This window comes from Saccopteryx leptura, chromosome 1 (assembly GCF_036850995.1).
Source record: "Saccopteryx leptura isolate mSacLep1 chromosome 1, mSacLep1_pri_phased_curated, whole genome shotgun sequence".
Classification (NCBI taxonomy): Eukaryota; Metazoa; Chordata; class Mammalia; order Chiroptera; family Emballonuridae; genus Saccopteryx; species Saccopteryx leptura.
The window spans coordinates 62,716,925-62,743,504 of NC_089503.1; the positions used below are offsets into that span (position 1 = coordinate 62,716,925).

The window sequence follows — 26,580 nt, forward strand, 5'->3', positions numbered from 1 at the left end:
AATTTGAAATCAGTGAAATAGTGATATTTAAAAACTGAGTAGCTGAGCTACATGTCAACAAGACTGAGGTTAAACTAAATCAAAACTTAATATAAAGCCTATTATGACATCAGTGTCCATGGTCACCTTTGATATGGACTGGTTTTTAGAAAGGGAGAAAGACACAGGGGAATGTGCAAGTGTGAGAAACAAAGCAAGTCTATCTCTGCTCACAACTCATTCTGTTCCGTTTCTATAATAGACAGGTGGACCCACTAGAGTTTTCTCACCAGTTTTTCAGTTGCCAACACCGCAGATGTCCTATCCTCTGCATCTAGTAAGAAATGCTTTGCTGGGTGGCATGGCCTTAACTTCACCAAAGTAGTAGCTAAGTTTGGGTGGCATTTTGATAAAATCTGGTGAATGTCTTCTGGAATGTATTGGAGTTGCTTTTGGAGGTTCTGAGCAGACTCTCATTAGCAGAAATCACAGGAAAAAGATGGAGCTGCACAATTCTCAAAGTACTTGTCTGAATTGAAAACTAAGGATGTACAGTCTTTCCTTTCCAAACCGTTGGATAAACTATTTGTTTTTGATAATAGATCACCTGTGGATATCAAAGCTGTACTGTTCATTGTAGAAAGAATTTTCAAACCAGGAGTACAAAATGTAGGTGACAGGGAGATTGTATATTCAGCATCACATTTTTCCATTTGCTGGTTCATAAAGCCAGGAGGGGCACTATCACTGGACACTGGTTCTGCTTCTATGGCTTCCTCACTCTTATTTTTCACTTTTTTTTTTTTTACAGAGACAGAGAGAGAGACAGAGAGAGGGACAGATAGGACAGATAGACAGGAAGAGAGAAAGATGAGAAGCATCAATTCTTCGTTGCGGCACCTTAGTTGTTTGATTGCTTTCTCATATGTGCCTTGACTGGGGAGCTACAGCAGAATGAGTGACCCCTTGCTCAAGCCAGCGACTTTGGGCTCAAACTGGTGAGCTGTGCTCAAACCAGATGAGCCCGCGCTCAAGCCAGCAAACTTGGGGTTTCAAACCTGGATCCTCTGCATCCCCTGGATCCTCTGCATCCCAGTCCGACACACTATCCACTGCGCCACCGCCTAGTCAGGCTTATTCTTCAGATTTTTAAGTTCCATTGTGTAATCTTCATTCAAACACATAGTATATTCAGAAATACCAAAGTGCTCTAATTTAGGAGTCACACACACAAAATCGTCCATATTTAGTGCCCATTTTGGAGTTTTTCGTATTTTAATTAGTTATTGTTTGTGAAATGGAGTTAACATTTTTGGCCCTTCCCTTTGGTTTTTTACCACCTATGGGGAGTTTGATGGAACTTGAGATATCAGGTACCACTCAAGTCCAAAACCTGAAAGTTGTGGACTACACAGAATCTTCTCAGAAACAGGGCTGCTTGAATTAGACATATCATCCTTCACATCAGGCTATTGAAGATTTTCATCCCTAGTGGACTCTGGTTTAGAGTCAATGGCTTCTTGTTCACCCACTGATTCTTCTGGGCACATCGATTCCATCCCTACTTCTGGGGAAAAAATTCTCTTATTTTCATGATATTCACTGAATATTTTATTTTCATTAGTTGCCTTTATAAAAACCAATGCTTTCTTGACTTTCCAAAGTTGCTTTATCAAGAATATTGACATCATCCTCTATAATACAAACTTCTGAATGAAGGTCATATAAAATTCTCATTTGATAATATTCCAAGATGCTGTTCTCCCTTCCAGGGCCCACTGCAGCCGCGCCATCTCCCTGTCCAGGGTGACCGTCGGGGACCGCAGCTTCACACAGAAGCTTCAGGTCGGGTCCATGGCAATGACACCATGCCGCGGCACCTGCCAATCACTTGAATGTTTGGTGCCAAACCCAACCTTTAAATTTTTAATTTTAAAAGTCCTCTTCACTACATGTAGAAACTTGGGCTGAAGGCCTACTTCTTTATAGAGCTCTTATAACAATTATGGTTGATAAAAACACAATATTAAAAATAAGCATATATCTAAATTGAGGGATAAACAAAATGGCTATACGTGGAAGAAGGTGCCGGGGCAGGGTAACACCACCTACATCATAGCCCCTGTGTCTAGGAAGTTGGTAGCTACTACATAAATGAATCAGCCAGAAAATGCAAGTTAAACAACATACCCATCTCTTTTTTATCCAAAACTGAAAAGAGTTCACAATGAAGGCAGAGTAGGGGAAAGGATAAACATGCAAAGACATAAGCCCAATGTACTCAATGAAAGTTCTCAGTAGTTCTCATTTCAGTTATTCAATAATTATTTCCTATTTGTTAGATCACTACTTCATAGACAGCTCTATGTCAAGATATTTCAAATGCAAAGTGTCTGAAATTATTTTTTCATCTCAAATGCAAAGTATTTAAAGTCATCACCTTCCCTGCTCTCAACCACCAACCCTCATGACGTGTGCCTCTTCCTGTGTTTCCTATTTGGTTAATGATGCCATCATCTGCCATCTCCCCCAATCTGTAGCTATGCAGCTATATTTTTTCACAACACAAGATATTTTCTGCAATTCATCATTGGTTGTTATATTAGGCCTACTGTTTCAGAATCCCAATTCTAACTTTGTCATGTAATCTACTAGGCATGCAACCCACCTTCAACAAATGAGTAAAAAGAAAGGGAACTAATATTTGCATGTCTTCTGTGCAGAAGCTACTGTGTTAGGAACTTTGCATGTCATCTTCACACAACCCTGTAAGATACTATGCCAGTTTTAGAGATAGGAAAATCCCAATCTTTCCTAGAGATAGAAAACTAAAAGTCAAAGGAGTTAACTGACATACCTAAGGTCAAGAGAGCTAGTAAGTAAAGAATCTAGGATTTGAACCAAAACCACATAAATCAGAAGCTCATGATAAGTATTTACAGAGAGAAAGCCAATTTCTTCAGCATGTCACAAGAACAAAGCCCTTGCAAGCATGAGTCAGAATTTTACTTCATATCAATAGACACTTAAATAAATATTTGGAGAAGAATATGTCAAACAAAAGTCACCTATCCATATGGACAGCCAAACCTCTATTTCATTGTCTTTTCCATAGGATTTCAGTGACTTTATCAAATACACTGTTTAAATCTGATTATTCTTCTAAAAGTTTCACCAATGAAAAGGAAATGAGCCTGTCTAGTATGACTTATACTTAGTGAACTCATGCTGAGTCCTGCTTCCTTTCCTAAGCTATTACTTGCCCTTCTTACTGATAATTAATCCCCAAAGCCAAGTGTGAGCTCAAGACACATGAATAAAGAAGAGACGATCAAGAATCTGAAAAAGAGACATTCCAAATAAAACTAGTTTGGAAGAAAATCTTTCCAAATAAAGACATGTCAACATTTCTTACATTTTGAGAGTTCATAAACAGTTTAAGAACTGAAAAAGTCAATAAACATATACAGATTGTCCAATGTCTGGCAAGAGCATAATTATTTTCTTAGAATTTTGCTCAGAATAATTAATAGTTAGGGTTTAAAAATAGGTCTATTTTCTATTTGACTTCAGCCACTTTAGGAAAGAAAGACAAGGGAAATAGCTAATAGGGAAAAAAGGTAGTAAAGGAAAATTAAGTCAAGGAAAAAACAGATCTTTTATTCAGGTTAAAAAAAACTTAAGTATACAAATGATGAGAAAGAAATTAAATACTGTACTTTTATCTCCAGGTAAGATGGATCGGTAAAATCGGTCCTTCTTTTTCTTCTCCTCTGGATTTGGAGGTAGAGGTTTGGAACCATGATTTAGGGTTCCAGCGTCTTTGTTACCAGCTCCAATCATAGTGCTGGTGTTTCTCATTGGAGGGGCTGGGGGTTTATCCTGAATGTCTAGGCCGTTATTTGACATTATCACCACCACCAGCAGCTCCTGAAATCAGAAAAAAAAGAACATAACACTTTTATTATTGTTGAGCAAAACAAACAGGTGTTGAAAAGTTTAAAAGAATCCAAATTATCCAGTTCTCGCTCCAGGACCCAGTTCAAGCCCTTCCACTGCATACCATGAGTACTACCGTATTCCATCAGCAAGACTAAAGCATACAACACCTACTCCGTGCCAAACCTGATGAAAATGCACAATTGCTTCCCTCTGCATCCCCCTATTTAGAAGGCATTGGAGAGCACAGAAAACCATGATGATGTAGTTTAAAAGAAAGAAATTTGGCCTGGCTAACCTAAGTATGAATCCCAGAGCCACTTAGTAGCTTTAGAAAAATTTCCTTCATTATTGGGTGCCTGTAGGGCCAGTAGTCACGGCCATCACTGCTATTTACATGCAGGTTCTCACTGGATTCGGGCAGATGGTAAAGAAACAGTGGAGCCAAAGAATGGTGGGCCATTCCTTTATTCAAGACTTTACCTGGCCAATGAGTAAACACACAGGGAAAACACTTCCCTCTTCATTCAGAGCTCACAAAGCTACTGACATGTTATCCGGTTCTACAACCAGGAGAATCTTCTCTGGTTCCTCCTAGAATCAAAGTCCTCACCAGTCCTAAAGCCCCTCACCTCTGGTTCCCCATCTACCAACATGGCTTCTTACTCTGCAAAAACTGGCTTCTCCCTTTCCCTGCCATCTTGGCTTCTCCCTGCTTCTCCTCCTTCCTCTCTTTCTCCTTCCTTTTAAAACTTTTCTGGCTCAAAAACATCTCCTCCAGCAAACGTTAGCGTAACAATGGCCCTTCCCAAGCAGGAAGGTAATTTGCAGTTTCACAGATCACATACCTGGTGAAATGCCTAGCGCCATTTTCCAACACTAAAAGTGAGCAAACCCCAAAAATACAAATCTTACAAACTCATTTGCCATTTATTCATTCACATGAAGATTAAATAAAACTACTAACAGCTCTATAAGAGTGAATTCTCTGCCTAACTCTAATTTTATAACCTAAAAAAAAAAATCACATTCCCTCTCTGGAATGGACTATGTCACTATATCAACTATGTATTTACCCCTTTGAGTAGTACGAACATTCATGTACATCCTCGTGCCTCCTGACCATCCAGAGTACAATTTATTTTAAAAATGTGTAAGACAACATTAAAAAAAGGCAATTGTGTGTTCCTCTTGTTTCCATAAATTGGTTATCAAACAAACATGATTTTAAGTTAATAAAACTGGAACTGGAACTAATTTCATTTTTTTAAAAAAAAAAACTCACTCCCAGGGGTCAGCGAGCATCAAAAAACTCACCAAAAGGGTTACAAAACCTGTAAAGCTGCAGTTTTGTAAACAGTTTAATGAAATATAGCAACACCCATTCATTTACATTATTGTCTATGGTTTCTTTCACATGCCAATGGCAGGGCTGAGTGGTCGCAACAGAGACTGCATGCCCACAGATCTGAAATAACTTATTATCTGGTTCTTTATAGGAAAAGTTTGCTGACACCAGGCCTATATCACTCCTGCACTCTCTTCCTTCCTCTAAAACTTGATCTAGTTTTAAATATATGATGGGTCAATGCAGTAACCATCCTATTCTATATGATGCTGGATTTGCTGGCAATCTCTAATGTTTCTGGAAAATACTAGAAGGAATGAAATAATTTTTTTTTAAAAAGGAAAAATAATCCCTATCACATGGTAGCAATGATTTTATTGAAGATAGATATTATTACCTCAAATAAGTGTCAATGCACAGACATGAATGTTTCCAGAATTTCTTCCATGCTACAGTGGAAATTATATATCTTGAACCATGACTACTTAAAATATAAGGTCCTTAAAGTCAAACACAGAAGTGTTTTGGAGACTAAGGTTTTTAATTTTAAAAAAAAGCGTAATAACCACCAAGAGCTTTTTAGAAAATAGAGATGCCCTGAAAAGAAAAATATAGAGAGAAAGATGCCCTGGTTTGACCCACCCACAAATTCTGATTTAGTATGGCTAAGCTAAGGCCAAAAATCTGCAACTCAAAAATTAATGATTGCAATGCCAGCCAGATTTGAATACCACTGCTTTAGATACCAATGCTATAATCAAAATCTATAGGAGTCATTTTAACATTTTCTAATAAATGCAGAACTAAGTGATCCCCCGCATTCATTTTTTTCCTGCAATCCTTTCTCCACATGCCCTTTGGAAATGTTCTCACTTCTAAGGAGTAAGGTGTCTCCTCCAGAATCCCAAGGCGATGGGTATTATTTCCAGGTTATTACATTTGTTTTTACTATGTTATACTTGTCTTCGCCCAGAGCTAGAATGTTCCCCAAAGGGTGGTCTCCATTTTGTCACCTTTGCAATCTAAAATTGCCAAAAGTACAGTACCTGACTCACAGGAGATTCAACAAATATTTTAATTAATCAAGAGTAATACCGGCCCTGGCCAGTTTGCTCAGTGGATAGAGCATCAGCCCAGCATATGGAGTTGGCAGGTTTGATCTCCAGTCAGGGCACACAGGAGAAACAACCATCTGCTTCTCTCCCCACTCCCTCTCCCCCTTCTCTCTCTCTTCCCTTCAGCAGCCAGTGACTTGATTAGTTCAAGTGTCAGTCCAGGAGCTGAGGAGAGCTCAGTCGGTCCTAGTGTCAGCCTCAGGTGCTAAAAACAGCTCATTTTATTCGAGCATCAGCCCAATACAGGGGTTGCCAGATAAATCCCAGTCAGGGTACATGCAGGAGTCATTCTCACTATCTCCCCTCCTCTCACTTAAAAAAAAAAAAGAGTAATACCTTACCATTAAGGAGTTCAGTACAGATGAAATTTTAAAGTTTTTCCTAATCAGACATTGACCCATCTTACAAACTAAGCCACCATACCTGAATACAGCTTACATTCAGACTACACCTCAGAAATCTCTGTTCTCCTGAATTTGCCTTTCTAGTATTTTACCCTTCTCCTACCCCTCCAATGCTTCTGGTCAATGATTTCTCCTACGTCTGGATGATAAAAATCTTACTCATTTTTCAAGGTCAAATTCAAACTTCATTTCTTTGTATAATTCATCCTGACCTTCCTCTGACAAACCAACTGCTCCTTACTTCTCTTTTTAAACAAAAGAAATCAAGTCAGCAAGGACAAGCTTGTTCATCTAGATTCACTTCTGGGTGGTGTGTGATTCATTCATTTCTTCCAGTTTCAGATTTGCTTTTGTTTTCCCTACCAGACCCAACTCAAGTCCTTCAGCTGTCCCAAAGAGAACTTCTGGCTCAGTGCTCAGGAATACCTTCCCACTCCCAACTGCCAGTTCCGAAATGATAATGATACTCCCCACGGCCACCTGATCCCCTAGCAGACCCTTCTTTACCCCTCCAGCCAACAACTTTGTTGACTGTAACTCCCTTTCAGGACCACAGCCCAGGACCGTGCCAAATAAAGGCTTCATCAACCTTTCAGATACAGCTTTACTGCATTTCTCAGTTTTTTCACCAGGCTTGAAGAATTCTTGGAGGCAGAGCTCTACTTTCAAAAAGATTCCAAATTACTTAAAACATAAAACCTGCTGTTAGAACACAACGTTTGAATTCTCCATACCATAATCCAGGTCATCCAGCCTATGCCTGAAACCTCCAGTGACAAGAAATCCACCGTCTCAAAAGTCAGCTTATTCTATCTTTGGTCACCTCCTTTAGAGAGTTCTCACTTATATGAAGTTCTACCTCACACTACATGGAATCACTTGTTCACACATTGGCCTCCCCTTTTACTGCCCTCCAGCCTTAGGCTATGAACTCCCTTAAAATACAAAGTTCAGTCTTACTTATTTCTCAATATCCAACACCAGACCTGGCAAAGAACAGGTAATCAATAAGAATTTATTGAACAAATAAACAAATAAAAGAATAGGTGAACAGATAAACAAAACTACTTCCATCTATTAGTCCTAAACCCTATTTCTTAGGGCTATTCAGGAAAGATTATTGCCTCTTCCCCAGACAGAACTTTAGATTCTTGAAATCATCTTTCAAGATCGTCCCCCCAAATCAAAGGGATTAAGAAGCACAAATTGCCAGTTATAAAACACAGTCGCAGGGATGTAAAGTACAGCATAGGGAATATAGTCAATACTTTTGTAGTAACGCTGTATGGTGTCAGATGGGTGCTAAACTTATCAGGCTGATCACTTTGCAAGTTATATAAATGTGTAATCACTATGTTGTGTACCTGAGACTAATATATATAATAGTGTATGCCAACTATAATTGAAAATTTTTTAATTAAAATTTTTTTAATACAGTGAAAGAATAAAAGACGCTTTCTAAATCTATTTTCTTTTTTTTCTTTTTTTTTTTTTTTTTGTATTTTTTCCGAAGCCGGAAACGGGGAGAGACAGTCAGACAGACTCCCGCATGCGCCCGACCGGGATCCACCCGGAACGCCCACCAGGGGCGCTGCTCTGCCCACCAGGGGGCGATGCTTTGCCCCTCAGGGGCATCGCTCTGCAGCGACCAGAGCCACTCTAGCGCCTAGGGCAGAGGCCAAGGAGCCATCCCAGCACCCGGGCCATCCTTGCTCCAATGGAGCCTTGGCTGCGGGAGGGGAAGAGAGAGACAGAGAGGAAGGAGGGGGGGTAGGGGGGTGGAGAAGCAAATGGGCGTTCCTCCTATGTGCCCTGGCTGGGAATCAAACCCGGGACCCCCGCACGCCAGGCCGACGCTCTACCGCTGAGCCAACCGGCCAGGGCCTAAATCTATTTTCTTAATGCTAAACACTGCCAGTACCTTCAACTCACAGAACACAATTTTGTGCCTTCCTTATCCTTCCTTCTGAACTTAGGTGGACTTACTGTTTTTCTATTATTTTTTCAGTTTCCCTGTAACCCTCCAGCCAGTCCTTTCCGATGGTATCTCCACAAGTTTCACCCCCTTTACATTTCATAGGTCCCCTCACTGTTCATTCTGTCCATCTATATTCAGCACAATATTCACCACATTTTAAAACTTACACTACTTTAAACTTTGTTTACAAAAAATAAGTCCAAAACATCAATCCTAAGAAGAGAAAGAAGAAATACACTCAACTATTGTATAAGGAAACCAAACACATCTTAAATTGTCTACTAGTCTCTGTAGGCCAATTTGGGAGAATGACAAACCAATGTCCTCCAACATGCTACATACAGTATAAAGCCAGGCCTAAGGCCAACATGTAGAATAATAGTTCAGATGGCATCCCTCTATCCACCCTAGACAACAAACCAATATAACAGACAGAAAGACAGGGTTACTGTGAGCTTTCAAAAAACTACTGTTATGATGATATAGTAAAAAGATGGCTGGAGTTAAAATCAGGAGACCAGAGTTTAATTCCTGGCTCTGTTATTCATCAGCTACATAAGTCCCTTCACTTATGAGCTTAAGTCTGTTGTTTCCCATTATGTAGTCTCTAAACAGACACTGGTCAAGAAGCAACCGATGAGGGGAAGATTTTGTGTCTCTTTTTCTGTAAAAAGCATCAAGGTTAATGCTAGAGTAGAAAGCAGGTAAAGAAAATACTTTTAAAGTGGCCACAATGTGTAAGGTCCTTTACATACTGGATGAAACAAGACACAGATTCAGGGCAAGAACATGCTCACCAACAACTACTTCTTTCCACTTTATCACATCTGGATTCCACAGCCACTAGTATAACAGAGCCAAGATAATCAAAGATATTAAGATACACATAACATCAAATCCAGAAGCAATCTTAGAGGTCATCTAATCTGACCAACTCATATAACAGATAGAAATACTAAGTTAAAAAAAGAAGAGGAAGAAAATTACCTAAGATCACACAGCAATTTAAAAATGGCAATTAGAACCCAAGCCTTGGCCCTGGCTGGTTGGCTCAGTGGTAGAGCGTCAGCCTGGTGTGCAGAAGTCCTGAGTTTGATTCCCGGCCAGGGCACACAGAGGCGCCCATCTGCTTCTCCACCCCTCCCCCTCTCCTTCCTCTCTGTCTCTCTCTTCCCCTCCCGCAGCCGAGGCTCTATTGGAGCAAAAGATGGCCCGGGTGCTGAGGATGGCTCCTTGGCCTCTGCTCCAGGCGCTAGAGTGGCTCTGGTCGCGACAGAGCGATGCCCCGGATGGGCAGAGCATCGCCCCCTGGTGGGCGTGCCAGGTGGATCCAGGTCGGGCGCATGCGGGAGTCTGTCTGACTGCCTCCCCGTTTCCAGCTTCAGAAAAATACAAAAAGAAAAAGAAAAGAAAAAAAAAAGAACCCAAGCCTTCAGATTCTCTGCCAAAGGATTTTCCAAATATATTTGAGGTAATTCTAGCCCCTTTGTACATTTCTGACCTGAATTTTGCTATTTCTGATTTACATTTAGGTTAGTCAAATATAGCCAATAGCAAATACAGAAATATATAAACATGTTTGGGCTGGACTTGATTGATATTTACCAAATTTCTGCCATGAGCTAAGTACCAGAAAAGACATACAAATTCTTGGTCCTCGTATCTGCCATGTGAAAGTTATATACCTTTTGCTGCAGTTGCAGGTTCTTCATTCAAGTACAATCCAAATCAATAAATTTTTACTATGTACTTACATGTAAGGTACTATACCAGAAACCAGGAATTTGGAAATAAATAAATGAATAAGATGTGATCCCCACCCTAGAAATTCTCACAGGCTAGAGAGCAGGAGAGACAGGACCTAGAAAACCACAATGCCAGGCCATTTGTAATCAGTGCTGTGGAACAGTCATAAGCAATAAAATATCAGAAGACAAAACAAGGGAAATTATATTGAATTAAGGTGATGAGGTAGTATTAAGAATAAGGGTATGGCCTTGGCCAACTGGGTCATTGGTAGAGCGTCAGCCCAGTGTGTGGATATCCTGGGTTCAATTCCCTGTCAGGACACACAGGAGAAGTGCCCATCTGTGTCTGCTTCTCCACCCCTCCCCCTCCCCCTCTTGCTTCTCTCTCTCTCTCTCTCTCTCTCTCTCTCTCTTTTCCCATCCTACAGCCATGGCTTCATTGGAGTGAGTAGGCCCCAGGCACTGAGAATGGCTCATGGCCTCCACCTCAGGCACTAAGAAGAGCTTGGCTGCTGAGCAACAGAGCATCACCCCACATGGGCCCAGCATAGCCCTCTAGTAAGCTTGCCGAGTGGATCCTGGCCAGAGTGCATGCGGGAGTCTGTCTCTCTGCCTACCCTCCTTTCACTGAATTAAAAAAAAAAACAGAGTACAGGTATATTAAAGAATAAATAGGTCAGACTAGTGGTCTTTGACTTTTGACTATTAGAATCCCTATGAGCCTTTTAAAATAACAACTGAAGTACTTAGAGGGAAGTCTACTAAGTATCTACAACTTGCTTTGAAATGCATTTTTAAAAAGTAAGATTGATTAATGGATGAACACAGGGATGTCATATAACATACATGTCAATATATAATACATAATAGATGTAATAAAGCAAGTATATAAAAATGTTTATGGTAGAAGGATCTAGATGGTTATATAAGTATTCATTATAAAATTCTCTGAACCAGGCTATACGCCTGAAAATTTTCCTAATAAAAAGTTGAGGCTTATATGACCCAGCAATCCCTCTACTGGGTATATACCCCCAAAACTCGAAAACATTGGTATGTAAAGACAGGTGTACCCCCATGTTCATTGCAGCATTGTTCACGGTGGCAAAGACATGCAAACAATCACAGCATCCCTCAATAGAGGACTGGATAAAGAAGATGTGGTACATATATACACTGGAATAGTACTTAGCCATAAGAAATGATGACATGGTGACACTTATGACAACATGGATGGACCTGGAGAACATTATACTGAGTGAAATAAGTAATTCAGAAAAACTGTATGATTTCACACATAGGTGAAATATAAAACTGAGAATCGTGGACATAGATAAGAGTGCAGTGGTTACGAGGGGGAGGGGAAGGAAAAGGGGGAAGGGAGTAAAAAGGGACAAATATAAGGTGACAAAAAATGATTTGACTATGGGTAATGGGTATACAACATAATTGACTATTCAAATGATGTGGAGACGTTTACCTAAAATCTATGTACTCTTGTTGATCAGTGTCACCCTGTTAAATTTAATTTTCTAAATAAATAAAAAGTTGTGGATTAAGAGCTCTGATTTAATTAGTCTGGGTTAGCCCCAGGCATTGGTATAGTACCTGGACCAAAGAAAACAGATCATAAATAAATAAATAGATGATTTTGATGAAGAGCAATGATGACAAATGCATCCCAGACCACAAGAATAACATAAGTATGAGAGTACATACAGTGTGGTAGAATATAACATGAAAAGGAAAAAGTAGGTCACAGGGATCACAGAGGGTCTTTTATGTTCTGCACACTTACAGCACTTTCAGTTAGAAAAACGGTCCCTTCTAAGCAGTTCTAGATCTGTGCAGTGCATGTCTCAGGTTAAAAATAAAAGATGACACTATAAGGCTGTAGAGAGATGACAATGAAAACAGAGGTGCGGCCTGAAGGACAGACCAGCTGTCACCCATCTGCAGTGGATACTCTGTGATGCCCAGTCACACAGTGAGATTCGGGAAGTTTGGAAGTCCTCTAACTGCCTAGAGACTTCCAAAATTCTAAAAAATAAAAAATAAATTTAAAAAAGATTAAAAAGAAAACAGCAGTTTCCCCAGAGAACCTTCGAGATAAACTGTCTTTACAAATAGGATTTCAGCTTTCATTTGGGACTGATACTTGAATAATCACTCATATTAGATCACATGTAGCAGTTTATAGAAAGCTTGGAAATCTGTTCAATTGGTATCACTTCTCAATTCGTTCATGTAAATGTTTCTTTATCACCTACTGTTTGCCAGGCTGTGCAAGGTGCTGGGAATAAAACAGTGAGCAAGTAGGAAGAAACAAAATCTCAGAGATGTTGCCAGTCACCCAGGGTCACATAGCTAGTGGGCAGCAAAGGCAGGACCTGAAATGAAATATGTACCTAAGACCTCCTCTCTTTCCACTGTACCACACTTCACTATTCACTCTAGAGGCAAGGAAATGAACTAGATCAGGGGTCCCCAAACTTTTTACACAGGGGGCCAGTTCACTGTCCCTCAGGTTGTTGGAGGGCCAGGCTATAAAAAAAAACTATGAACAAATCCCTATGCACACTGCACATATCTTATTTTAAAGTAAAAAAACAAAACGGGAACAAATACAATATTTAAAATAAAGAACAAGTAAACTTAAATCAACAAATTGACCAGTATTTCAATGGGAACTATGGGCTTGCTTTTGGCTAATGAGATGGTCAATGTCCGGTTCCATATTTGTCACTGCTAGCCGTAACAAGTGATATAACGCGCTTCCGGAGCCCTGACGCATGCGTCCTGCGTCACTGGAGTAGTACTGTATGTGAGCTACATCGCGCTTTGCGGCGCTGCCAGATACAGTGCTCCTCTCACTAACCACCAATAAAAGTGGTGCCCCTTCCGGAAGTGCCGCAGGGGCGGATAAATGGCCTCAGGGGGCCGCATGTGGCTGCGGGCCGTAGTTTGGGGACCCCTGAACTAGATAATCTCTAATAACCCCTTAGACCATTATTTAAAATGAAGGAGGGACAGGAAGAAAAAGAAATAAAACTTGTTTGATATACTAATCACATTTCTCAGTTCCAACGGCTCAGAGCAGCTGAGACTGGGCATGAGCACACTCCCCCCAGGACTGGGGAGTACTGCATGCCCTTGACACCTTCTTATGAGAATCTGATCTTTAATTAAATTGTGCCAGGAGGTTTTCTTTGGCAGAGGCCTAGAATGCTGCAATCTTGAATTTGCTGAGGGATGTCCTTCTGACGCAGCAAAGACACTCCCGCTCTGTAGCCTTCGGCTACTTGCTCTGGTTTAGCAACAAGAAAACAACTGCTGAGGTAGCAGAGAGGAAAACTGGAGGCCGTTTCTGGGCTGTTAGGAAAGCTACTTCAATTTCTAACTCTCAGCTTCCTCAGTAAACTACAAATAAGGCTATCTACTAATAGAGTTATCATGAGAATTAAAAAGCATATATAAAAGCATCTAGAATGCTACTGGGCGCAAAATAAATGTCCAGTAAATATTTGTTCACATCCCCCACCCATCTTTCCTGTTCTTCTCTACTACACCCTAAACTTGTCATTCAGCTCAATATGCTTTCATACCCTAGCTTTGCCCACACTGTTTTCTCTGCCTAAAATGTTCCAACTTGTCTTCCAGGCAAAGTCCTGCTCCTTCTTCAAGACCCAGCTTGACTCACTTCCTCTATGAAACCATCCACAGAAGCCCACCCTCACATCTACCTTTCCCCCACTTTAATAGCATTTTATACAACTCCTATGCAGCAGTTTCCACATTTCATCATATTAACCTCACCAGACCATGAACAACTCAAGGGATAAAAGTGAATCTGATTAACCCAGAGTCCGACCCAACACAGACCTGGTAATAGGAAAGGCTCACTGACTAAGGCAACCTGGTTTGGAGGGCGGTGAAACAAAGGCAGGAACTGGAAGGATCTTAAAAAATCAGTCCATTCCAAACTTTTATTTTATAGTGGGAAACCTGAAACCCATAGGGGTATGCAATTTATTTAAGATCACACAATGAAATAGTGAGAAGGACGTGACTAGCCTCTGGTAATTCTGATTCTCTTAGAAAACACTCTTTCTACACTAATAATTATCTAAGGCAGAATGAACAAAGGGTCATACCTGGGAGGCTTCCTGCACTGGACAGGTATGGAGGCAGCACAGTGAAATGGAAAAGGCAGAGAGATGTGGTGTCAAACTTAAATTCACTAAGGCTGGCCCGGTACCCTTAATCCTCACCTCCCTCCGCCAATCACACCTGTACATCTTCCTCATTCTTACCAGCCCTGCAGAGTCACTAGAGTTACTTGCAGAAACAAGCACCAAAGATCTTAAAATCCTCTCCCTACCATCCTGGGAAATTTCTGACCTGCAGCCCCAGCTACTGCTGGTTGAGCTATTCCCAGCAGTAAGCTTCAAATCACTAAACTTAGCAATGAATGGCCTGACCTGAGAGAATCATCACTAAAAAACCTGAAGCCCATACAATCTGAGAGCTGGAAAGAACCAATAAGGCACCTGGTTTAACCTTCCAAGAAACACTGGCATCTGTTCTGCTGTCTCCTAGATGGATGACCTTCCAGGCAATCTCTGCCTGAACATACCCTGTGATTTCCCACACACCACACGCTGCCTCAAAGGAGCACTTTCTCTTGAAAGTATTAAGAACCAAAGCAGGAAAAGGGACTGCCCTCGTCCTCTAAAGGACATCCAGACTAAGCCAGTCAAGCTTCCAGTGTCCAACTACTTCAGACACCCTTAATCACCCAAATTCTCATCCCCAACCCTGTCTGTATGCCCACTAATCTGACCAAATTCCTTGCCCCTTCCCAGCTCTAGAGCCCTTTCACTGTTTTCCTTTGGAACTTCCATTTGTCAAGGGCTATCTGTCCTTGCCTCCTTGCCTTAAAAGAAGCCTGGTTGTCTTTGTCTTTGTCTTTTTTGTATGTGTGTGTCCTTTTTTCATTAGATTCTGCATAAGTGAAAGATGTGTTATAGAATTGGGAACCTGTTGTAGAATTAATTATGCTAACCAGTGCCCCCCCAAAAAAAAAATTCAATTAAAAAGAAAAAAACTGGTTGTCACCTGGAGAAGAGCTCTCTCTAGCAGCCCTCTCAACTGGAGGCTGTGTTTACTCTCACACCCAACCTATCAGTGTTGTCCTTAATCTTCAGTGCATTTCATAAAACCATTCCTTCCTCTTCCTCTTACAAAAGCCTTTATTCCTTTTAGTAGTCTCCACTGGCTACTATCATATTTCCATGCTGCCTAAATATCCACTCCTTGGTCACCCCACTCAAAGAATTTAGTTCCTAGGTCAGTCTTCTTCTGTACCACAACAGTTATCATTCTAGGTGACTTCTGCAGCCACATTAATAACTCCAGCCACTTCATTTGCTGACCTCCAGTCCAGCTTAGCCAATATTCCCACGATCATACCCGGAACCTTATCTCCAAAATTTGCTTTAACTACAACCTGGAACGAATTCTATATATACTCCAAACACAACCTCCTATCCTTGCAGCTCACCTATTCAAGAACTTCTATTACAATTCTTAGACTTCATTTTGAGTTCCAATACACTATCCAGTAACCCCTGCCTTCACTTCTTTTTCCCTATTGACCATCAAAATCACTCAAAAAATAAAAAATCATCAATCCTCTAAAACTCAATAACCACACACACACAAAAAGAACCTGATTCAAAAATGGGAAACAGATTTGAATATACATTTCTCCAAAGAAGGTACACAAATAAGACATTCAATTTTACTAATTATTAGGGAAATGCAAGTCAAAATCACAACGAAATACCACCTCATACCCATTAGAATGGCTATTATCAAAAAAACAGAAGAGAAAAAGAAAAACAGAAAACAAGTGTTGGTAAGGATGTGGAGAAAATGGAACCCTTGTGCACTGTTGGTGGGAATGTAATATGAAAAAGTCACTGTAAAAAACAGTACAGCGGCTGTGGCCAGTTGGCTCAGAGTCAGAGCATCGGCCCAGCATGTGAAAGTCCTGAGTTTGATTCCCAGTCAGGGCACACAGGAGAAGTGACCATCTGCTTCTCCACCCTTCCACCCTGCTATCTCTCTCTCTCTTCCCCTCCTGAAGCCATGGCTCGAATGGCCCTGGGCACTGAGGATGGTTCCACAGCTTCAGCCTCAGGTGCTAAAATAGCTTGAGTGCCCAGCAATGAAGCTGCGGCCCAGCTGGGCGGAGCATCACCTGGTAGGGGCTTGCCCGGTGGATCCTGGTCAGGATGCATGTGAGAGTCTGTCTCTGCCTCCCCACCTCTCACTTAATAATAAAAAAAAGAAAACAGTATAATAGCACTGCCTTATAAAATTAAAAATAGAATTACTGTATGATCCAGCAATTTCACTGCTAGGTATATACCCAAAAGAACTTAAAGCAGGGTCTCAAGGAGATGTCTGTATACCCATGTTCATAGCACCATATTCACAATAGCCAATGTGGGTGCAACCCAAGTGTCCACTGACAGATGAATGGATAAGTAAATTGCGGCATGTTATGCAATATGCAATGACATGGATAAACCTTGAAGACACTATGCTAAGTGAAATAGACCAATCACAAAAGGACAAACACTTTATGATTCCACTTACATGAGGTACTTAGGGTAGTCAAAATCATAGAGACAGAAAACATGATGGTGGCTGGCAGGGCTGAATATGTCTCTCTTAGATATATTCAGTCATTCAACAAATATTTATTCAATACCTACAACATACCAGTACACATCGCTTCTCGGCCTTTTAACTAAGATCAAGTGCACAATGTACCAGTACTAATCTAGCTGAATAAGACAGTCCCTGTGTTCATAGAGTATATGAACTAGTAAGAGAGGCAAACAGAGAAATAAGCAAATAAATATACATTTCAGCTCTATAATAAAAATTAAAGAGTAGTGCATGTGAAAGGGGGAAGGGGAGACAGCGGCAAAGATGATACATAAAATAAGGTGATCAGAACAGAGGAAGAGACACTTAAGACCTGAATGAAACGAGACAGCAGATCACAGTAATCATACATGAAAGCATTTTAGGTAGAGGAAGCAGTAAGTACAACCGTTCTAGATATGAATATTGCAGGCATGGAGAACAGAAAAAGGCCAGCCAGACAAGAGTTGAGTGAACAAGGAGAATGTGGTAGAAAACTGAGATTAGAGATGATAGCCAGAGGTCAGATTATGTAGGCTCTTAGGGACACAATAAATCTGAATTTTGCCACAAGTGTGAGAACACTCTGAAGAGTTCTGAGCAGTGATCTCGGGGGAGTAAAGGAAAAGTAGTGAGACCAGTAAGAAGTTATTTTAATATTCCTAGTGAAAACTGATGGTGGCTTGAACGGATGGCAGTAGGTAGAAAGAAATATTGCAAAGGGAGATATGTTTTGAAGGTAGAGCCAAATGACTTAGAGACTGTATGTACAGTATGAGAAAAAAGGAAAAATCAAGCTTATCTCTAAATTTTTTACCTGACCTGAGAACACCGGGTGAATATAAATATCCTATAGTGTCTCCAGGTCAAACAGACACACACACACCTCTCCCTGGACACCCACACTGTCCTCCAAACACCATTTATTTCTTTGTTCCCCTTTATAGCAAAACTTCTCAAAAGAACTGTCTACTTACACTACTTCCACTTCCTCCCCTCCTGTTTGCCAACTAACAGCCTACTATTTCACCAAAAGCAATCTCGTCAAGATTACCAATCATCTCCATGTCGCCACATCAAATGGTCACTATTCTGTCCTCACCAATTCAATCTCTCAGCAACATTCAACATAACTGATCTCTTTTTCCTTCAAATGCTCTACTTTCTTGGCTTGTGGGGATGCCCATTCACCTGGCTTTCCTTCTATCTTTCTGTCTATTCCTCTTCCCTCTGCAGACTCTTCCTTCACTAGCTATCCTCTATATATCCAAGACTAGGAACCACTATCCTTCATACACTACATTCTTCCCCAAATGACATCCTCCATTTCCAGGGCTTTACATATCATTTGTAGTGGTTTTCAATCTTTTTACATTTGGAGACTGATGAAAATAGGAGAATTATTTTGGGGACAGCTAAGACAGAAATCACCTTGAGCATAAGCAAATGCAACTAAGATCATTGGGTCTATAATCTGCATACGACATCAGGGTGGTTGATTCTTTCACAGACCTGCACAAAATTTCTGGCAGAATGGTCCAGGGACTGACAGTTGAAAAACACTGATCTATATATATTGACAATGCCCACATGTTTATCTCTAGCCCAAAAGCTCTCTTACAGACTAAAAACAATCTGTTAAACAACTCCCCCTGTATTTCTCATAAGTATCTTACACCTAACATGAACAAATGGAACTCTTGCTTTTCACAGCTCCTATCATGAATTTTAATTCTATTTGCTTACTTATTATACATCTTGCTCAATAAACAAGAAGCTTCATAAAGTAGCAACTAAGTCGATTATTTTTACCAGTGTACACCTAGCAACTAAATAGTGCTCAGCGAGAGTGCACACCAAGATTTATTAGATACTGTGGCTGTTCTCAGAATATTCACATACTAATGGGACAAGCAGATGCATACACCACAGTGATAAGACAGCATGGTAAGCATCAGTCTGAGTGCTAAGAGGAAGCACATGAGGGCTTCATGCATCCAAAAGAGGGGCCCTCAGTGGGGGAAAACTTCCTTAAGAAGGTGACTTCAGAGTTTACCCCTGTAAGTAAGAGTAAGTATAGCTAAGAAGTGCCTACTATATATTTTTCTTTTTATATAGAATTATTCATAAGCTTTACTGTAGCTCTTCAAGGTAGGTATAAGTATCTCGGTACTAAGTGGTAGAACCAGAATTTGAATTGAGGTCAGTCTGCTTACAAATTCCTACCCCTCTTCTTTTTTTTTTTTTTCTCTATATCACAAGGCGTCATTAAAAACAATACCATTATACTTGCCACCTACTATCTGTTTGACCTCAAACAAATCACCATATCTCTCAACCCAGTTTTCAGCATGAGGCTCAATTATTAGTCTCCAAATCATTCTCTATCTAGCTCTCTTCTTTTCCTTTATTATTAAGGATTGAGACTCCATTTTAGTCCATGAGCAACCCCAGGTACTTCTTTCAGGCTGCAGCATCTGAACATTTTTCAAGGCTAAACATGCATTCAGGAACAACTACAGTAACATCTGTATCAGCACTTTACTGTTTACAAAGCAGTTCAGACATTCATTATTTCACTCGATCTTCACCAGTCCTATGAGCTGTTAAATCCTTATATTACAGAGGCCAATGAAAGTAAAATGCCTAGCCTAGCTCCATATGGTCTCTGGAATCTACCTACTGCCCGTCAGAAAATGAATTTAAGAAAATTAGAGGGATGAGGGGTAAGGGGAAGGAGAGGAAGAAAGCAAATGATTCATAGAGGAAGCTCAGCACCAAGTCACCCAAATGGCCTAGAGCCAGGAGAGCTTAACAGCGGCCAAGTCTCTTTCCCTTCCAAGGTAATGAGTGTCTGTTTGGCCATGGCACAGTGACCTCGCATACAGAACTGTTCATTTTCTTCTCAGCAGCACCTAGAGTCTAATCCCACAGGTAGACAGAAAGTGTCTATAAGAAAACTCTGTTTACTCTATATGTGCACACAGGGCCCGCAATAACATGGTATAACAGGTGTCACCTTTAAAGAAGATATGATTAGTACCCAGCTCTATCAATGATTTGATGAATCAAAAGTCCCTCTGTGTTATCACACCCCTTTGCATTTCTTACATCACATACACTTATCACATGAGACTACAACCCACACTCCTTGACCGGTACTAGAAGGCAGCAACTGAGTCCGATTTCCATTTTTTGCACCCCCAGCACCTGGCAGCATAACTAACACAGAATAGATGGTTCAGAGAATGCCTGATGATAAATGAATGCTCTAGTCAAAGCTTTTTGTATAAACACACATTCCACATTCTAGTCTAGACAGCAAGTGCCAGGAAAACAGCAGTCCTGTTTCATCTCTGTTTCCCCTCTTGCTCTCTTACGTGGAGGACACTGCCCAAGGAAAGTTTGCTGAGTAGAAACAAACCAGTCCAAAAAGCCAGGCTTCAGAGGGAAAGAGAATTAATCTATATGTTCCTCTTTCCCACCACACCCACCACTGTCCTCAATTAAGCCCTATCTCATTCAGGCCACCCTCTTCTTCAAAAGACCACTGCTCTCCCCCAGAACTCCTCCTTCTCCCCCTCCCCATCCCTGCTATCCCCCTCGTCTTCGCTAGGCTCACACAGTCTTACCCCTTCCTCCAGGTCAGCAACACCTCAGAGCTGCCAAAGAGTCTGTTCCTCTCCCAGTCACTCTCACTAGAATGTGAGCGTCTCTCCTCCTACGCTGGACTTCAAGCTCCCCACCTCCCATCTCACTTACTCCCTACTGCCTGCTGCTGTCCACTCCCATCCAGAAAGGAGGTAGGGAACAAATCCAGGGAGAAAGACGGCTTATTGGCAGGACCAAAGCAAGGTACAGAGGCAGGAAGGAGAGAAACTGGCACTTGGAGAAGATAGGATTTGTAAGTAAAAGCCAAAAGCAAGAGAGTTATGTAGTGTTTGGACCTCACAAACACCACAGCAAAGGTTCCTACAACCAGTCACCCACTAATAATGAGAAAGCTTAACAAAATTTTCTAAGAGGAAGAGAAGAAAGCCTAATGAAACAGGAGAAGGACCCAAGAGAGGGAAGGAAAAACTATCAGTGGATGGGGAAGGAGAAAGAAAAGGGAAGCAGAAAGGGAGCAGGAAGAAGGGAGAAAGTAAGGGTGGGAGAAAAGGTAGGTTGGGGGCAGAACAGAAAAAATAATCAGGAATAAGAAATAGAAAGAGCCCTGGCCGGTTGGCTCAGCGGTAGAGCGTCGGCCTAGCGTGCGGAGGACCCGGGTTCGATTCCCGGCCAGGGCACACAGGAGAAGCGCCCATTTGCTTCTCCACCCCTCCACCGCGCTTTCCCTCTCTGTCTCTCTCTTCCCCTCCCGCAGCCGAGGCTCCATTGGAGCAAAGATGGCCCGGGCGCTGGGGATGGCTCTGTGGCCTCTGCCCCAGGCGCTAGAGTGGCTCTGGTCGCAACATGGCGACGCCCATGGTGGGCGTGCCGGGTGGATCCCGGTCGGGCGCATGCGGGAGTCTGTCTGACTGTCTCTCCCTGTTTCCAGCTTCAGAAAAATGAAAAAAAAAAAAAAGAAATAGAAAGAAAAGTAGGGAGACAGAAATCAGGAGGAGGAATCATAGAAAAACTAGGGAGAGGAGAGAGGTCCGAAATAATCACGTTAGGCTTAGCATCAGGACTGACATGCATTTCCTAGCCCCAGATAATCAAGAAAGAAAGATTATAGTGATTAAAACATTACACCAACCCAAGGTCTGTTGTTAACTTGGCAGAGTAAGAAGGGGGCTCTGGAGAAGACAGCCTATTTTAAAACTGCTTTATTTCCAAGTAGCAAAAGAATTGGCCATTTCGGAGAAAAACCACTAGCATACCTTGACCTGCTTCTTCCTATCCCACTTCTCTACACCCCACATATCCACACTCAACACCAAAACAATCAGCATTCTCAACCTCTCCTTGCCCAGGAAGTCACTAGGTTCTGAGCAGACCAGCAAGATGCCATCCAAAAAGGCTGGCTGGAAGACAGGATCCCAAGGTAGGCTCCCTAAATTCACCTGTCTCCTACAGTGTTGAGGGAGGACATCTCTGCAGCCCATTGATAAGACTTTAAACCAGCTCACCTTTTCAAAAGGCAATTTGACGGCCTGGAAAAGCCCGAATTACAAACAGAATGCAAGCCCTTCACTGAACAGATAAGGAAACTGAGGCCTTCAGAGGCTACCAGAACAGGACCAGCCCCCAATCTTCTTCCACGGTTTCCTATCTCCCAGTTCACTCCACCTCATAACAGGTCACTTATAATATAATGCCCCTCCCCAGCAACCAAGGGAAAAAACCCGCCATCCTAGCAGGCCATCAGCTAAGCCTGGGTAGAGAAAAGTAGTACCCTAGCCACCAAGCAGAAGGGTGCTTGTAAAGAAGCCCGGTGCCAAAGGCAGAGCAGTTCCCCAAACCCAGCTTCCCCTCACACCCTGCCCTAGCCAGATCTCTGAGTCCAGCACTGGCCTAGCCCCGGCTGGGCTCATCAGACAGGTCCACCCTCAGCCTTCCTCTCATTTAGGATCTCTTAAGGGTGGAGACCCTAAGTCTACCGGACCCTGCATCACCACTGCCCGGAAGCCGATGGAGCGCACCCCCTCTCCAGCATCGTCCAGCTGGGCCGGCAATACCTGGTGGGGTGAGCTGGGCCCGGCATCTCTGGCTACTGTTTGTGTCGCAGAACCGCACCTCTCGCCGACTCGGCCTGGCCTCGCAAAGCCCTGGCTCCACCCGCGCCTCTGGACTCGGCTGGAGCAGGGTTCCCAGCAGCTCAGCCGCCAGCTCCCGTTGCAGCAGGCTCCCGCCCTCGCAGGGCGCAGGGAAGGCGCTGCTCCGTGGCTGGCGAAGCAGAAGGGGCGGGGGAAGAAGGGAGGCGAGGAGGCGGGAGGAAGCCGCGCTTCTCCTTTCTGAGAAGTACCGAGGGCGGGAAGACTGCTCAACCTTCCCACCGCCTCAGCTCTTCTTCGCCACCTACTCTCCAGCAGAAGGTAATTCTTCACTCAGCCCAGGCTTCCCAACGCCTGTTAAGAGTCCTGGATGAGTCCCCCGAGTCTAGGAAGAGAACCTTTGTGCAGAGGGGTCTGGTCTCCAGTAAGACTGAAGTCATCCTAGGATCCATCAGATTAGGCTTCAGAAAAGGAGGTGCAACCACCCTCCCAACCCCCACAAAGCTGTCAGGTTCTAATTCTAATGTCCTAGGGAAATTGACAGGTGGACGCTTCTACGTATTCTAAGCAAAGAAAGCTCTGCAGCAGTTACCATTTATTACGTGTTATCGTGTACCAGGGACTAAAATGTTATGTCCATCTCACCACAATCTTAGGAAGCAGGTACTCTACCAGTTCACACATGTGAGAGCTGAGGTCCAGAAGAATGTGTTTTCATACAATAAGTATTTCTTAAATCAGGCATTGTAATTGGGCCCGGAGCTAAACAACACATCGCAGGACTTTGCCAACCCTGGCCCAGACTCCCTAAATGCCTGTAGAGCCCTTAATCAAAACAATATACAGACACCACACATTGCCAAATGCTCCCTAGGAGGCAATGTGACTTCACCACCACCACCCCCAACCCCCCGCATGCTGCCCTTGAGAGATATGGCAGGAGTGGGATTATGCAGGGTCTCTTCCAGGTCATAACTAGGAGTTTGGATTTTGTTCTATATTTTAGCAATGGGTAGGCTTTGGAAGGTTTTAAGCAGAATGACAAGATCTTATTTACAATTTTACAAAATCACTAAACAATGAGGAATAGTGGAGGGTGATAGAAACCAAAAAACAAGTTAGCAGATTCTTTCAGAATTCCTAGAAAGAAAAGATGGTAATGATTTAAATAATATATTGAAAGATGAAATAAAAAGAAACAAGTACATTCTAAGACTCCAGCTTGGAAACAGCAGCAGAAGTTGCTGAAAGACAGAATATGATAAGTGAGAAACAGCAGTGACTTCCCCAACACTACAAAGCTGATAAATGGCCAAGTTGTCCCAACTATGGTCTGACTCCTAAACCTGTTTTATTTGTCTCTGCCATGTTAGTCAATTTCATAGCAACTGCCATATCCCTCTCCCAACTGCCCAGCAAAAAGCAGGGAACCAGCTTTATGTCCGATTTATATGTGTGCTAGAGAGAAGTTTTATGATATTTATCCATTTTTCCTGACAAATGTCCACACCGCCATTCAATGTGCCTAAATTAATCTAATTGCAGAAGGGTACCAGGGAAGAACTCATGAGGGCAGAAAGAGCTCTTCTGTTAAGTATTTTTCACCTTTCCCAGGCCCTGAGTATTTGTGCTATTCCAACTACCAGAAGTCCCAAATTTGGTGGGGACAGGGTATTTCTTGAAGACATCCACATTACAGACAGAACGGGTCAATAATACAGATGGGGGGTGTGGGTCTAATGCACTATGATAGCTCAGCTTCCAAGTAGTTTTAGAATGTTCTTTTGACTCCACATCATCCTTCATCTCAATTTATACAGAGTGAATGAGAGTTAGAAACAGCACTCCACCTTGTACATAGTTTTTCAAACTAATGATCAATAACCATAGCATTTGATCTTACCATATTTCCGCATACACCATCCTCTTAGAGATGGCTTTCCAGGCCCCGCTGGAACCTATCCAGGAACAGACAGCTCACTTGCTGTTACCTTAGCACTCCAAGGCGCTGCTTCCTAATATTCAGTCAGGTGCCTCCATAAACTTCAAATTCTGACTCCTAGAGTACTCAGAAAACATCCTTCAGGGCATATCATATAAAAGGTTTCCAGATACGTGTGTTTGGTGATCTGTGGAGCCCCTAAACTTTTTCTCTCCTCCAGAACAAATACCCTGAGTTCTTCTCATCATTTGTTCATTCAACAACTAAGCATCTCATATAAGCTACTTCTTCAAGGAGTTTATATTCTTGTTATGGTGGTTTTCAAATCTCCCTGTGCATTAAAATTACTTAGGATGGTTTAAAAATAAACTGAAGTCCTACCAGAGATTTTGACTCAACTGATCTGGGATATGGCCTAAGCAATATAGCTTTATAGATATAACTGTAGCTACATAGATATATATCAGAGGACTAATACTATTCAACTTCAATACTTACTGTAAAGCTACTGTGATCTAGAGTGGTATGGGATAAAGAATAGGCAAACCAACAGAACCCAAGAGAGAGGCTGAAATAGACCTACACAAACACTGTCAACTGGTCTCTGACAAAGAAGAAAGGAAATTCAATGAAGAAAGAAGTCTTTTTTTTTTTTTTTTTTTTGTATTTTTCTGACGCTGGAAACGGGGAGAGACAGACAGACTCCCACATGCGCCCGACCGGGATCCACCTGGCACGCCCACCAGGGGGCGATGCTCTGCCCCTCCAGGGCGTCGCTATGTTGCGACCAGAGCCACTCTAGCACCTGGGGCAGAGGCCAAGGAGCCATCCCCAGCGCCCGGGCCATCTTTGCTCCAATGGAGCCTCGCTGCGGGAGGGGAAGAGAGAGAGAGGAAGGAGAGGGGGAGGGGTGGAGAAGCAGATGGGCGCTTCTCCTGTGTGCCCTGGCCGGGAATTGAACCCGGGACTTCTGCACGCCAGGCCGACGCTCTACCACTGAGCCAACCGGCCAGGTCAAGAAAGAAGTCTTTTTAACAATGGTGCTAGAAACAGTTCTCCACATGAAAAAATAATCTAGACACAGACTTGATACTTTTCACAACTATCTCAAAATGTATAATAGACCTAAATGTAAAACATAAAACTATAAAATGTCTAGAAGATAACAGAGGGGAAAATCAAGATGACTTTAGGGTTGACTATGGTTTTTAAAATACAATACTAAAACCACAATTCATAAAAGAAAAAGTTGGTAAGTTAGAGTTAATCAAAATGTAAAACTTCTGTTCTGCAAAGACACTGTTAGGAGAAATAAAAAAAAGAAAAGTCACAGACTTGAGAAAATATTGACATGGCACAGATCTAGTAAAGAACTTGTATCCAAAATACCCAAGGAACTCTTGCCTGACTAGGCAGTGGTACAGTGGATAGAGCAGGGGTCCCCACACTTTTTACACAGGGGGCCAGTTCACTGTCCCTCAGACCATTGGAGGGCCGCCACATACAGTGCTCCTCTCACTGACCACCAATGAAAGAGGTACCCCTTCCGGAAGTGCGGCAGGGGCCGGATAAATGGCGTGGCCCGCAGGGCCATAGTTTGGGGACACCTGGTAGAGCGTCAGACTGGGATGTGGAGGACCAGGTTCAAGACCCCGAGGTCGCCAGCTTGAGCATGGGCTCATTTGGTTTGAGCAAGGCTCACCAGCTT

At 42.3% G+C, this 26,580-nt stretch overlaps 1 protein-coding gene and 1 pseudogene across 4 annotated transcripts in view; both read right to left on the reverse strand.

Moving 5' to 3' along the window:
- PAK1 (p21 (RAC1) activated kinase 1) overlaps positions 1–26,580 on the reverse strand; it is a 162,547-nt gene that overhangs the window by 58,061 nt on the left and 77,906 nt on the right. For 2 of the 4 annotated variants that reach the window (XM_066369329.1, XM_066369347.1), the window contains exon 2: positions 3,699–3,909. In XM_066369329.1, the coding sequence (XP_066225426.1) occupies positions 3,699–3,888 (190 nt within the window). In that variant the 5' untranslated portion in view covers positions 3,889–3,909. Of the gene's footprint in view, positions 1–3,698; positions 3,910–20,863; positions 20,918–22,894; positions 23,115–26,580 lie in introns of those variants that run through there. The other 2 variants (XM_066369323.1, XM_066369339.1) reach the window with 2 other exon arrangements.
- On the reverse strand, positions 301–1,835 carry LOC136389688 (spindle and kinetochore-associated protein 3 pseudogene; annotated as a pseudogene).